Source organism: Aphis gossypii, chromosome 1, assembly GCF_020184175.1.
Source record: "Aphis gossypii isolate Hap1 chromosome 1, ASM2018417v2, whole genome shotgun sequence".
Classification (NCBI taxonomy): Eukaryota; Metazoa; Arthropoda; class Insecta; order Hemiptera; family Aphididae; genus Aphis; species Aphis gossypii.
Genome location: NC_065530.1, coordinates 53,967,396 through 53,984,547, shown reverse-complemented (window position 1 = coordinate 53,984,547; position 17,152 = coordinate 53,967,396). Strand labels below are relative to the sequence as shown.

Genomic DNA, 17,152 nt, shown 5'->3' with positions numbered 1-17,152 from the left:
ATTTAGATAAAAAATAATACTACTCTAAGATTGTATTTTTGTTATTTTTGATTATTATTATGTATCTATAGTTTGCTTTTATTTTAAAAATGAGGATGTTGTATTCATGCACATGTAGCAATGGCGTATAGGTATAGGTTTTTATTTCGGAGAGGGCCGATTATATATTTGGATTTCTTTGGAGAAATTCTATGTCATTCCATGTCAAAAATAACAATTTTTAATGAATACATTTTTTATTTTGGAATTTTTGTTATGATTGTTATGGGATTAGAATAATACAAGTATACGAAATGTGTATGTGTGTGTATTTAACCTTGTATTAAACCTTCGTGTCTTAAAATTAGAATCGACAATTTTATGTATTCTATTTATATAACACTAAAATAAATAGGCGACAAAATGCCCATGTATTTAAACCCACTAAATGAAATCACTGAACCACAAAATAACATTATACTACCTAAATAAAATAACTAGTAGAAGCATAAACTCAGACAAAGCTCAGAAAATCAGAATTAAAAAATGTTTCTATGTTTGAGAACTTGATTTTTACAGATGCTTAGTAAATATACATATGACTCATGACTCATGACTCATGAAACATAATTGTGTTGCTTATATGTACATTTTCAGGCGTTCTATTTTTCAGTTAAATTGATTTTATACCTTTTTAATTGGAAATATTATGTCATTATAAAGTATCGAGGAATTTTAACTATTTTGAATAAAGAAAATAGTAGCTAATTTTTTACAAATTTAGTTTTCAAGAAAAAAAGACTAATTATATAATTTATAATCTAAATTTGATTGACTGATAATGTTCATTTCATAATTATTTAATAATGGTATGAATATTGTTGAGAAAACATTGAATTTCCAAATTTCGTTGTATTTTAGATACTTTAAATTGTTGTGGTTCAAAGAAAAATGACATCGATACAGCAAAATAACACATTATAATTTATAATCTATTATATTTGAAAAATATTTATCAAATTTGAATCTTAATTATAATTTATAAACGTAACATAATAAAAGTCTCAAAATGTTAAAAAGTGTAGTTTTTCATGATATTTTTGTTTACATAGAGATATTATTATTTATAATAATTAATGACAGATTAATATGTTGATATTTTATGTTAATTATATTTTAATAATCAAATACTAATTAATTTAAGGTTTTGATTATATGGGGATATTAGTTAAATTTATCATAATATCTTTGTTACATAGATTTCTATATATTTCTACAATATATTTAATTTTTAATTTTAATAATTTTAGTTAAGATATATTTTAAAACATATTCATCAATATATAACATTCTAAATATATCAGCTAAAAGTTCTAACGTGAGAGAACCACGGAGAAAAATGTCTTATTTTATTGTAAAGTTAGGTTAACGTTAATTTTAGATTAATACATTTTCGTATATATTTTTAGACTGTGGTCAATTTTTTCTTCATTATATAATTCTGATTAAAATATTAAATAAGAAACTTAATATTTTAAAATGTTTTTTTTTTTATTTATTTATTTATATTATATATATATATATATAATATACTAATTAACGCCAAACGGCTTTTATAACAGTATGGATAACTCATAACTCATAAGTAATCTTTTTTTACTAGTTATAACTATAATGGTATATTTGTTTGATATTTGCGCAAATAGGTACCTATATAATATATTGTATGATTTATCATGTAGTTGGTAAGTTAATATTTGTTATGTCTGTTGAATATTTCAATATTTATATCCAATACTTGACACTAGACAGTTTTAAATATTTTAAACGTGTAAGTTACCTACACCTATAATATATCTAGTAATCTAGTAACTAATAATCTCATATTTAATAAAAGTTATTCACGTATTATCACGTATTCATTATCGTATATTATATTTCACGTACGCCTGCAATATAATCATTACATGTTATATTTCAAGTTAATATTTAATAAGTACTTTAAGGAATAAAGAAATCATAATATCATATGTTGATCAAATATAATTAAAATTGAAATGAGAAAGACATTTATTAAAAAGAACTTATATTAAACTTTCAACTTACGACTTACCCATGCTAATAAAGTTTTTTCATATATATCCCTTTCGCTCATTATACTAAATGTATAAACTGTTAACTGTATAATATATTTTTTCAAAATAAAAATAAGCAAATAAACAAAATTAAATAAGACTATGAATCATATTATATAAAATGTCATCTAAAATTGCTCTTAAACTTAACATAAAACATTTTTAAAATTTTCTAAGCTGTATTCCTCGATTTTTTTGATTTTTTACAAAAAATTTAATTAACAAAAGAGATTGATATTTTTCATTATAAAAGTATAGTTATTGATTAGAAGATAATATATCAGTTAATTGTTTAAAGGATATCAATATCAAAAATCTATTGTAGATGAATTAATTTTTTTACTTAGATTCAAGTAAAGTTTGTGAAAAAATATAAAATAACTAAACATTTTATAAATTAAAAATATCTCAAGACAATATTATAATGTGTTGAGGTCTCACGAAATATGCAAAAATATTCGAGTTCCTATTATATCTATCTCATTAGTATTTTGTAATATCTGTGTTGTATTATTATGTATTGTAATACGTACATCAATACAAAAATCTTAGATAAAGAAAATTAGTATTTTTAAAATTTGTTATTCTATATGATTAATAAAAAAATTTACGTGATGGTTTTTAAAAAATGTATTTAATAATATATTATAAAATTCCTCGTAATAATTTAAAACCATTTTATAGTTCATAATTTCAAAAACTTACTAGTTATCTTCATTAATTTATATGTACCTATAATCTATATCACAAATTTTATACTAATCATCCAATAAACCACAATGTAGGTAATAACTATTATTACATATTAGTTATTACTAATAAGGAATGATCCGCTGATCCGTAAGTCTTGAGTTATCATATCCGATGCTTCTTAATTGCTCATCATTATAGTCTATATAGAACATGAATAAATTGACTAGGTATACGTCTAAACATAACTAATTTATTCTTATGCAATGTTATCTTAAAAACAATATATTATTGTGTATGGAATATTTAAATATTTAGAAAAAAAGTAATCAAAAAACGAGTATTTAATTAAATAATAAAATAATGTATAATGTTTTTAAAAGTTAGTTTAATAACATATTAATAAATTTAATAATTACGTATTCCACTGACTAATAATTAAATCAGGCTAAAGAAATAATTCTAGAACAATATTTTTATAAGAATATAACATTAGAAAATATACAATGGTATAGTGAGAATGGTGACATTTTCAAAAATGCCTATTTATAAAACTCAAATCGTAGCTAAATTTTAATAATAGATTTAATGTTTTTTTATTCCCACAAGTCCCAACCAAAAACAGTTTGCATAACCTAAATAAAAATAAATAATTCGTTATTTTTTTTTACAAAAAACAAAAACTTTTATTTAATTTTAATAAAAATTCAAAATAATTAAATGAATTTTTCTACTTTTTTACGTATAGTTTTTAGAAAAATATATTATCATTTTAAATTATGTATACAGGATAATTCATCATATTAGATGAATATGTTCCAAATTTTTTTCTATAATAGAATTACATAAAATTCTGTTTTTTGGAATTTGTAAGTATTCTTAAAATAGAGCATGTTTTCAATTCTTAAATCGTTATTCTATTTAAATTTTAAGACATGTACTGTGATAGTAAAAACTTCCTTTTTTTAAAAAATAACCAATCTATTTTATTGAGCACTTTTAAGCAGATTACTTTTTATGAACATTTCATTTTATTTAAATTGAAATTCGAACGAATAGTTTCCGAGTTATTAAAATATTTATAATAATAGTATTACCTAGTTTGCGATTATTAAATCTAATATTTATTATAGTCATATATTTTTTTTAAATTACAATATGTTGATAGACTAAGTTTAATTATATATCTATATTCTATATATTTGAAAATATATTCCTTAAGTATACTTAGAAATTCCAAAGAATACAGCATTTTAATGGTCACTGAATCATTCAGAATAATGTTTAAAAAAATCTCATATGAAAATCTATTAATGATTTATTTAAAACTATTAAGTAACCATAATTTTAAAACATTTATTTCTAAGGTATTTTAATTAAATTGAAATTTACATATTTTTCATGTAGAAGATACTATGTTTTTATAGTGGTTGTAGATAGAGTTTAATGAATACCTATAAAATATAAAATGTATTGATAGTTTAAAAAAATATCTTAAATGTTTATTATTATTTAATAATATTAAAAAATAATATATTTTTACAATAAAAAAAGTACGATCTGTTAAGTAACATTTTAATATGTATTATATACTAGATGCTAATTTATCAGCTTACCTTACATTCATTATCAGTTACGTTTTTGCGTCCAATGCGGTCTGTAAGCATAACAAAAGAGTCATAACATATATTTTATTAAAAACGTTATCACACTGTATGCTTCGGTTGGTTGAATGTAGTGGTATATTCTTGTACCATGTGTTCTCTTAAGTAATCCTGCATGGCACTTTGGCAGCAGTGCTGACTTAGTATTCGGTGCTATAGTTTCTATTTGACTGCCACGCTCAAAACAGCTCAATCACTTCCCTTAATACATTCCCTAGCGTAGTATTAAAAAATGACTTCATTAATACATTTATGAATTTAAACTGTTTGCTGTAGTCATTATTTTTTTTTTTGAACTTTGTCATTTTTCAGTTTTAACACAATAATAAAAACAGTGCATCAAAAATGGAAAAAAGTACAAATATTGATTTTTATATGGATCATTTAGGTAAGAAATAATGTTTAAATATTGATTAATTAATTTATAATTAATATAAGCATATTAAATTAAAATGTATATCAGATGTTCTCTTTTTAAAGTACATTTTAATTATTTTAAATGTTAAAAATTAGAAGTACCTATACTTATTTATTTAGTTATTTATCTTAGTTGGTAAAATATATATTATAAAGAATACAATTTCGTAAATAAATTTTTTTTTTATAATGTTTTGTGTATTATTTATAGAATATATTATGTTTAGTTTGATCATTCTTCTTAAATAGACTAAGGACTAGTATTATTATGAGTTATGACACGCAAATTAAAATAGTAAAATTGTACCTACTTATGCTTTTAAAATTAATTTAATAGAATTCAATCTATTAATTTTATAATTTATAATATTAAATACATATATAGTTTATTTTATTTTATTTCAGCTTTCAAATTTCAACTTTTTTACTAATTTATAAATTGTAATTAATAGGAAAACTTTAATTATAGTCAGTCATTTATTAATCGATGAATTTTTTTTTATGCGTATAATATACACATGGCGACATCAATAATTGTATTAAAATATGGTCAAGGTTATTACAATTTGTAGTCTTTTACATTTTTTCGGTGTATTTTCTCTAAAATATAATATTATGACTTCATATATCATATAGGTACCTGGTATATTACTTACATTTACATACATTTATCGGGTTATCAAGACCTCAATTTTAATGACTTGTAATTTATAATCTATATTAAACATTTGAAACTGAACTTTAAATCTACTGAACACGTGTTATTTATCTCTATTTACAAGACTTAATATCAACAAATAGAAATATATATATATATATTTTTTTTAATAAAAAACACAAAATAATTTCCTCTGTTGAGTTCATTGCAAGAAATATACCTATACTGCTAGTATGGTTAGTATTATAAAATTATAAAATACACAACAATCATAGGTACCTAATAAATAATTATTGGACAGATAAAATAAATGTAACTGAGTTTTTATAAAACATATGTTAATGATTAAGTTATTTTATATTCATCATTTTTTTTCCTATAACTGTATACTTAAAGCCAAGACATGTATTATAGAGTTTTCATAAAATAGGTGTTTTGGAAATCACTACATTATTATCATAGTTAATAGTAGGTACGTTATAAATTTAAAAAGTATAAAACTTTAGGTCTATTTGAACGATTTTTTGTAAAATAAAAATGTTTAACATTGAAAGTCTATACATTTTAAATCGCATATAAAATATTATAGACGATTGTAATGTGTTTAAAAGTTAAATATCATTACATCAATAATAATAAACATAAAATAAATTGGTTCTAGAATATGTACTAGTCGTGTTTTATTATACTAACACGTAATTATTTTATAATTATCGGACAATTATTTTCGTGATTATCAAATACTTTATTTTATGTTATCGAACAATTTAAACTAATAATAATGATTTAAACATTAAGCGAGTATATATCTTATCGTTGTGCATAATAGTTTTGTTCATCTCATTTAAATGGAATGAAGCCAAAAATGCCCCAACTACCAGTAACTCAATTTACATTTGTCGCAGTTTTAAAATATATACTTTATTGACGCAAAGTATTGAGCTAGTTCTAATTTATTTTGATCAGAATTCTAAAAGCCCTTTGGGGCTTCGTTGACCGCTATTCATATAACTAGAATGACAAATATAGAGAAATCAATTCCCTACCTACCTACAATTTTCTTTTCATTCTTGTTTTACATTGTGTATATAAATATAATAAGAGTATAAGACGCATACCTATATTAATTTAAAATTATTATTCAATGTTTAGTAGAAATGAATATTATAGTTAAAATGTCATTTGTTATCATTTTTAGTACAGTACATTTATATTATATAATCAATAATTCTTGTACGTTATATTATATTGTATACCTATATAATAAAATACTGCCTTGTCTGCCCTGATAAATATTATCATATTAAAGATCAATGTACACTTTATTTGTGATATATCTTCCCTGAATCTTGAAAAATACACATTTCTATTGAATTAATTTTAATTTATATTCACATTAAATTTGAGTGTAGCAATTTTACGACGATGTGTATTTTTTTATGACGTTACCTTTAGGTGTAATAAAAAAGTAGGATTTACTTGATCTACTTGGTACTTTTGAGGGGTAAAAGTAAAAAAATAGTAGATACTTTTCAAAATAGTCGAAAAAAATTTAAGAAAAATTGAAGTATATATAATATGCAACACGAGTTTTCGACAAAATTAATTATTTTTTCGTATATCAAATTTGAATAACTGTACATAGATCTAAGATATCTACCAGATGTTAAAGTAAGTAATTTTAAAAATATTTAAACTCTTCTAGAGATATCTATTTATTTTGAATTTGAATTTTTTTTTTTAAATTCATTTCGGTTAAAAAATGTTTGTTAAAGTAAAAAAAGCTTGACAATATAACACAAGCTCATACTCTTTAATTACAACAATTTTAAAGTATCAAAATAAATACAATTGGGTGAATATTTTTATAAGTTTTTTTAGTTAAAATTATGAAAAAATTCGATGATATTTAAATGAAAAATAATAATATTTATTACTTTAACAATTATAATTATTTTGTGATTATTCAAAATTAATTACAGTTCCTTAAATTCGTTCATCATGACGTTATTATTGTTGTATAATTATACGTTCAAAACAATTTTACAATAAATGTTTTTTATTTTTTTTTACTTGGAATGTCATTGTAGAAATTTAAAACGTTAAACAATTACTTAAATTATGACTTATTATTTTATGTGTATTATTTTATTTTAATAAATACAATTACATTTAAATAATATTCAGTATCTACAGTACACATAAGTATATTATGAGGTATATTTAATTATTGAATAGTGTTTTTGAATAAATATATCTTTTGTCAAAAAATGCAAAAAAATATTACTTTAAAATAATCAGTAACACTAAAACACATTTTATACTTACGGAGCAACGTTTCAAAATACCAGAAAAAAATGCCTTTGCATCAAAATCCCAGCCCTACTTATAATTGATTAGGATTTATTAGGATTTATATAACAATTTAGACATTTTACACTTGAACATTTTTTTATTTATTATTTGTATTGTTTTTATTTTTTATTTTTTTTGGTTTTTTGTATAATTAATTAAGAGAAAATATTTAAAGGAGTATGGCTAATATTTTTTCTTTAAGCAAAAGATATCTTTTTAATTTGTAATAAATCTAAAAGTACAAAAGATTATACATTTTAAGTAATTTAGAAAATTCGATGCAAACGATGAACTTCGAGCATTATTGCGTGCGTATTGATTCGGTGATACTTATCATAATATACGTTTTCAGGTTTTCTATTATTGTAAAATATGTTATGTATATTCTAATAAGCTAAAGCTTATCGCAACAGCCAACAGGATACCTATTGTTAATTTTTTGACCACAATAGCAGATTTTGTCTTAAATAAATAAAATTAAAATTCATTATTTTTATAACTTCTTATCGAGATTCAGGAATATTTTTATTCATCATATTAGTGGTAATTAATAATTGAATGTGTATCAACATTTTGTTATTAAAATATTAATATATTTCTTTAACTCTTAAGAAATTATGTTAAAGTATTTTAATAAAACTTGTTTGACATACTTATTATAGTATTACCTACCTAGTAAAATTATAATTTACATTGTAATTAAGTGAAAACAGAAATTTTCCACAAGTCAACATACGGGAAACATGATTACAACACTGTTTAAAATTCCATAATAATAACATAATATATGCGATGTATTTAGCATAAATTAGTTTAATAAATGCTTAGTTATTAGCAATAAATAATACTACCAATTTTAAATTTTTTTTAATCATCATTGAACTATTTTCTATTTAATATTAAATTTTCAAATTTAAATACTGAATAACATAAAAAATTATAACTTTTATAACAATTGAAAAACAAAGCCTTATAAATAATAAATAACAATTAGGTAAATATGTTTAAGAATTATGAATTCGGTTTTTTGATTTTTGAAGCCTTTTTTCATCTCACCAACAACAAAAATAATTATAAAACGAAAAATTATATGAAATTGTTGATTACTAAATACAAAGTGTCAATTATAAAAAAATAATCTTCATATTCTACATTTCAATCTACTATCCACATTCTGGTTTTAAGATGGTATATTTTATTTAGTTTAGTGATATTTAGAGTTCTTGGTTATTAACGATGCAAAAGTGATCAAAAATTATTTATTGTGATTTCACTTATATTTACAGAAAATTCAAACAAATGCATGTAAATATTAAAATAAGATTACAATCTGACGAGTGACGAGATGTACTTCATAGTGTTTTAACATGTTTAGATTAATATTAATAAAGCCAAGATTGAATATATGTATTATTAGTTGGTGATTTACAATTTACAGACCAAATGTTAAGTATACTATCTATTAACATTGATTACTATAAATAGGTAAAATATAAGTATCGATATTTATAACTATAGGTACCTACTAGATAGCTCTAATACGGGATGATAAAAATAATATTTGCTTATAATACTCTTCATATGTTATCAAATATTCCAAGATTTAATTTATAACAAGTAGGTACCTACCTAATTTTTTTCTATGGTGAGATTAAATATGATAAATAAAAGTTTATTCTCAATTTCTTGATCATGACCAATGTAGAGTAACATCGAGAAGCTATTGCTCGACAGTATATAGACGGCATGAAAAGGCCTCCATAATACTCATATGTATGTACCTAACTCTCAAGTTCATCAAGTTTTTATTTGAATTTTTGAATATATTTTATTGGCAATAATTGTTATATTAATTAATTGTATCATATAGGTAGGTATATAGACGTAAACTGAGGGGAGGGCGAGAGGGGGCAATTGCCCCCTTATTGGTATTTCGTAAAATGTATTTATTAGGTACCTATATGTTTAATTTAAGTATCTAAGTATCTTTAAGTTTTCGGTATATCGGCATAGAATAAAGTTTGCTTAATAAATATAGTACACAAGTACTTAATTAATAAAATTTAAATCGTAAAATATAGAATTATTTATTTTTTTTATAGGAAAAATGTGTATAAGGTACATGAATTATTATGAATTATGATAAAATAAAAAAACCCGAAAAAGATATTCCATACCATGAATATCGGGTTTCACTTATTTAAGTACAGTTTAATGCTATCAATATGAAATGATAAATAATTTAATTTAATGAGATATCGTATAAAAAATATATATATATTTTCAATAAAAAAGTTTAAACAGAAATGCGAATAAATTTTATAATGTACAATTTAGTTTTTCCACTTATCAGCTTTTGCCGCAATGGTACTTACAATACTTGTCACCAACAAAAACCTAATCTAATCGAAACATTTTTTACACTTAACTATAGTCCAGCAAACACCTACCTGTGTCTGCAAGAACATTTTGGTGATAGTATAAAACAAATAAAATTTGGTTTAAAATATCCGTAGAATTTAAAGATATTGATGCGTAAGGTCGCGTGTATAAAGATAAGGTTGTTATCTGAAACTTAGTATTTTTAATTTTGAAGTTATTTAAATAAGTACAAAAATTAAAATCTATTAGTAATTTATTTATTTACTTTTTTGCTTATAACTGGTCAAAATTTAAATTCTATAAGAGGATTCATTTAAATCACAATAAGTAATATAACTCAAATTGTTCTTGTTAGAAACATGTAATACATGTTTATATTAATAATTCTACAAAGACGCCGTTAAAAAACCCTTTAAAAGAAATTTTTATTTGAGATTTAATTCTACTTAGCGTTATAAGTTTACTTAGAATTTAAGTTATTAAACATTTTGTTTAAATTAAGAATATTTGATTTCCTAAAATAATATTTGAAGTGTTTATTTAGTTCAATAGTTGTCATTACTAAGGTGGTATATAGTCTAATATATATATTAATGTATGCGTGTGTGTTGAAATAATATACTATATACATTACTATACCTACTTTATTATCGATCATGTTAAAATTTATTTTCTGGGCCACGCGCCCTATATGTTTCTTAATAATAAGTTATTCAATAATAAAAAAATTTCTTATGGAAGTCGATCCTCAAAGGTAAAGTATATTTTTAGTAGATTGTGACCAAAAAAAATTTAGCCACCCCTGCTATATAATATATTGTATGGTGTCAAATTATACTTAGATATATATTTTTAATGTGTTCCTCATTAATTTTATATTGTTGTATATTATATATAGTATATGACGTATACCAAACTTTTTTATACGTATATTTTATGAATATATCATGTGCATATGTTTTAGGGGACTTTGGATCATACCAATTGAGGCAGTTTTTACTAAATTTAATGTCAGCATTCACAGCTGGTCTACACATGATGGTTTTAGTCACGGTTGCTGCTGTACCTGAATACAAGTATACATAAAAATTGTCAACTCGTTTTCTCAAACTATTAAAAAAATATTGCCAAATATCTTAAAATATAAATTCAAACACCCAGACACCCAGACTATAGGTACCTATGTAATAAAAAACCAAATTATTCTCAACCCACTTTATTATACTTATGCTATTCACCTGGGATCTATTCGACCTACGTTAAATAAGATTCAGAAACTTCCTACACATTACATAAAATTAAAACTAGAAAGTATAAACTTGTATTATTAAGTAAAATATTATAATTTTTTCAAAATGAGCCTTTATAAATAGCAAAATTAGATTTTTGTTGGATAGTACAATATAATATCTACAGTCATTTCAGGAATAAGAAAGCTAATTTGAATTATTAATTTCCCACTATTTTCACGTACCTAATTTATTGATGTATTTTATGTTTTTACAAGAAGTAAGATGATAAACCTATAATGAATGATTAATCTATTCAAATCGTTTAAATCATTAACCTTTAATTCATAAATTATTATTTTATTTTATTTTATATAGACATCACTTTTAAATACATATGTTATTTTTATAATAACGATTATTGAAATAAATACAATTTTTCGTTTTAAACATAATAATTTTTAATTAAATCAAAATATAATTCAAATGTGTTTTTATCTGCAGATGTTTGATACCGGAATTGGAATCAGAATCAAATATCACAAATTGGATTGTAGCACCAAAATTTAATAACGATTCGTGTCAAGCAATAAATACTTATAATCAAACTGTAAATTGTGAAAAATGGATATTTAATGAAACATACTATGGGACCACTAGAGCTACGCAGGTATAATAATTAATGAAAACCAATTTGCATCATATATTTTAGAAATCCATTGTATTTTAGACAATCATTTGTTATTTAAATTCAACTGAAGATATCGTAAATGAAATCGTATTATGGGTTTTGATTTATTTTTGCTAACCTTTTTAAAGTGTAAAACAAATTTAAGTATTGGAACGTTAGAACTGTAATTATATATGTTTATTTTTTGATTTTTAGTGGAATATGATTTGCGATAATCGATGGATGGGATCTTTAGCACAGATGAGTTACATGTTTGGAGTATTTACCGGTTCAGTTGTGCTTGGTAGTCTTGCTGATAAGTATGCAGTTATATTTTAAACAATATATAATTACGTAAATGAATAAAATATTGGTTTTATATACGTTTTAGTTGGTACCTACATATTAAATTATCGGTCATATTAGTTGTTTGATAACCTTTTGATTATGTTTCTGCTGGGTCGAGGAGAAAAATAATAATATTAAAATTGCTACCACATAATAAACCATTACAAGCCATTATACCTTTTTATCGGTTGGTAAAACTCATTTGTGGACTAAGATTAATTAATTATTATAATAATTAAGTCTAGTGATTTTTTTATCAAACATACATTTCTGAATATGTAGTTTTTTGTTGGAAGATTGAATATAAATTAAATCAGGTTGCCTAGTAATTATTATTTAACACAATATAATGACGTGTGTAATGTTTAAAATATATAAAATTTTATTATGTTAAGTACTTTTAGCTTTATTTGTTGATATGCGAATTTTCAGGTTACAATAAATATCGATTAAAATAATTATCTATTTACGTAATATACAATATGCGGTTATTTATGTAGGAAACTAGGAACCTATTACCTAGTGTTAAAATTTAAAATATTATTTTTCATAGTAACAGTATGTATAGGTAAGCATAATCAAAATTGAATATCTCACTGAGACAGTGAAGTACGTAGAAAACAATTTTGAGGGGTGTTTTTGAAAAGTAGAACATTTTTTTTCAAATTTTTTTTGTACCCATCACGTCAATACACAATAATAGGTATAATTTTATTTTATTTATAAATTCTAATTAAGTATTTTTATTTTTATTCAAATTGTATTATTTATTTTAATTTGTTAGTATTAATTTTTTATTACAAAAACCAAAGATTTCGAGGGGTGTTTGAACACCCAAAACACCTCTCTGTGTACGACCCTACACTGAGGGTTTTATTACTATAGATACTATATAGTTTCCTTCCTCATGCCAATTTTACGTACAAATAGTCTGCAAATTTTCTTATTTTACAAATAATTGTTACAAATTGTAAATATTCTTTTTAATAATTTATTTATTTAAACTAACAAAATAAATATATATTTTAATGTTAAACATAATATAGGTGCATTTATATACATTCATAATTATACTATATAATAATATTATAATATATTATTTAATAATACTATATACCTACTCATGACATAATAATTTAATCATCATCAAAAAAAATTATTTTAATTTTTTTACATTTATTTTACACGAGTATGACGAAACGTAGCTTATATACGATATCTACGTCGATACCTTACTTCATGAGTTAGGTAAAAATATATTGAATAACTGGATGTTAAAATTATAAAATATTATTTAAAGATATAATACTTTAATTTAATAGATTTAAAATAAAAATGTTTGGCTTTGATATTTAATAACAAAGAAATAAAAAAACAATACATTTCATTAAGTATTTATGAATACTAGTAGGCATACTTATTTACTTACCTAATATAATATTATGTATATTATTATTTTATAAATTATATAGCCATTAGCCATTATGGATATGTACTATTGAACTTCAGTTTAATCTACCTATAATCTATACATATCTAATTAAGAGTTAGAATGTATTATATAAGCCAGATAGGTATATCGTGCATAGGTGATAATATAAGGCATTCTATTTCTTTTCGTAGATTTTAATAGTCTTTAAAAATAACATTTAAAGAATATAAAAATATTCATATGATAAATATTATATTGTACTATTGTAGTAGGTAGTGTTAAATAAAATTACTATAATTAAAATAGTAAATAGTCTGACCCAATTAATAATTATATTCAGTAATATAAACTTTGTTTTATTAAAAAAGAAAAGTAAAAAAAAATAATATTATCTTCTATAATTTTATAAATTAAGTATTCAACTATACAATTATGTATAAGTCTGTAGTGATTATCAGACGATGTATGGGATAATATGTACCTACTTACCTATAATTTCCAAAAGTTTTCGGTGGTGTATTTTATAATTTTATTCATTTTAATTACTTATAACCTCAACGATGATGACATTCAATCCTATATACAATTGTCTTAGGTATCATATAATATTTGATATATTTTGTCTTAAGATATTAGACTAAATTCAAATTCCAAATTCAGTCACATTCTCACATATTAAAATAATAAATTGATATGTGATTCGTTGAGTATATTTAAAACTTTATAAATATTTAAATGTCATTATATTTTAATATGTATTGATGCACAAAGCGTAACGTAGTTATAAGTTCTTATTACATTCAATATTTTTTATTCTAACAATTTAAAATTTAATATCTTGTAAAGTTTGTATTCGGTATTAACTTATTATAATCTTACCTACAAGTTATACATGCGTTACATCTGATTTATCATAATGTATTAAAATACACTATGCATATAATTATATTAATTTGAATAATTTATATGTATATTAACAGATTTGGCCGTAAAAAGATTTTCTGCATTTCAGCTGTAGCACAATTATTTCTTAGTATCGGAGTAGCATTTCTTAATAATTATTGGATATTTATAGCTGCCACATATGTATATGGAATTTTTGGTTCATCGGGGTCTTATATTTCTGGATTTGTTTTAAGTATGTGTAACCAAAAATACATTTTCGTCAATAAACTTGACATTTAATTAATTTAATTAACATTTGTTTTATTTTTTTATATAGCTATGGAGTTAGTAGGACCCTCGAAACGTTCAGTGTGTGGAATTCTATTTCAAACTACATTTGCTTCTGGTATTATGGCCGTAGCAGCATGGGGATATTTCATCAGGGATACCTTTTTACTACAAATTATATATGGTTTACATAGCTTAATACTAATTCCTCATTTCTGGTGAGTAATTTAAATTGATTTTCTTCATACTTTTAAGTTAATAGGGGTGACAAAAATTGTTGAAATAATTCATAATAAGAAATGTATAGTCTTGATAATTAAGAAGATAAAATAAATTATTATTATCTTAGTTTTTATAATTAAAAAATTTTATTTATTCCTTCATTCAAAGTATGTTTAATAGTTATTAATACTATACATTAAATTTATTCTGACGCAATATAACATAATAGATTCAGTGAAACTTTTATTTTGATCTTTACCTACCTTTAACAAAATTATATTTTAATGTGGAAAAAAATTTGTTTTTGGCATACAATTGTTTACCATGATTATATAAGTATACTTTTATAAACTCATATTAACTTACATGCTATTATTATATGTATTTATTTAAATATAATTTAGGTTGATTGACGAGTCTCCAAGATGGTTATGGGGTCAAGGAAGGAAAGAAGAAGCAATTAAAATTATACAAAAAGCACTGAAAACAAATAATAAAACAATGCCAATATTATTAGAAAAAGAACAAATGGTTTCATTAAATAATGATGAGCCCGTCAAAGAAAGCAATCAAAATCGATCGTATTCGATAATAGATTTGTTCAAAACACCAAACCTGAGAAATAATACTATCAACGTTTGTCTTTATTGGTAAAGTCACTATTATATAATAAAATATAGTAATTAGATATAGGATAGATAATATAAATATATTAGATAGGTTGTAAATCGATTTTGTTATTGAAATCTATATTATACTTGGTAATAAGTACTTACCTAAGAATTAAGATAATAATACCTATTTACTATTATATACATTTAAAAAATATCATCATTCAAACATAATAATTGTTATATTAACATTTTAGGTTTGCTGCTAGTTTTGGGTACTATGGTATTTCACTTCGAACTGGAAACCTACCAGGTAACCCATATTTTATGCTCTTTGTGATGGCTGCTGTGGAAATACCTAGTTACATATTTGTAACGTTATCAATGGATCGTATGGGAAGACGATTTCTTAGCAGCTCAATGATGATAGTTGGAGGAACTGCTTTGCTTATTTCTGCATTTTTCCCTTCGGGTAATTTTTTTTTATTCCTCGACTTTTGTATATTAAGATATTAAAAAACATGCGATTTTAGATCCATTATCACAATCAATTTCTACTGGTATTGTGTTCCTTGGGAAGTTTTGTATAGCTGGAGCTTTTGCTATTATCTATAATTATACTGTAGAACGTTTCCCTACTGTTGTTCGAAACACTGCTATTGGACTTGGAAGCATGTTTGCGCGTTTAGCTGGTGGTTTTACTCCTTTGGTTACCCTATTGGTTAGTTAAAATAAATATTTTAATATTTAGAATCCGTATATTTTGATTTAAACATTCTTAGTAACATTAGAATTGTATTTATGATATTAAATTATAGGACTCATATGACGCAAGAGCCCCTGCAATAACGTTTGCTCTGGTGACCCTTATATCTGGAGTGTTAAGTACTTTACTTCCTGAGACACTTAATACAATAATGCCACAAACCATGGAAGATGGTGAAGAATTTGGAAAAGGTGATACATGTTTCACTACTGGATGTTTTGGACGAAAAAAAAAACCGCAGCCGAAAAAAAAAGAAATACCTGTTGAAGAAAGTTACTAATTGTAAAAAAAAATTTACGTACTTTAGTAATCGCGTTTTTCTTATGAAAATTATTATTTTTAATGTATATTTTGAAGAAAATTATTTACATTTTATACGTAATTTATTTTTTAACTCATTCGTTTTTATTCATCTATCTGC

General features: G+C 22.8%; 1 protein-coding gene across 1 annotated transcript; it reads left to right on the top strand.

The window, feature by feature from the left end:
- Positions 1–4,577: 4,577 nt before the first annotated feature.
- LOC114131187 (organic cation transporter protein) lies at positions 4,578–17,125 on the top strand. The gene is made up of 10 exons (XM_027996349.2): positions 4,578–4,856; positions 11,245–11,356; positions 12,014–12,179; positions 12,396–12,499; positions 14,940–15,097; positions 15,182–15,350; positions 15,759–16,004; positions 16,223–16,437; positions 16,499–16,686; positions 16,784–17,125. Exons 1-10 carry the CDS (start codon positions 4,814–4,816, stop codon positions 17,009–17,011), a joined length of 1,629 nt encoding a protein of 542 aa, XP_027852150.2. The 5' UTR covers positions 4,578–4,813; the 3' UTR covers positions 17,012–17,125.
- The last annotated feature ends 27 nt before the right edge of the window (positions 17,126–17,152 follow it).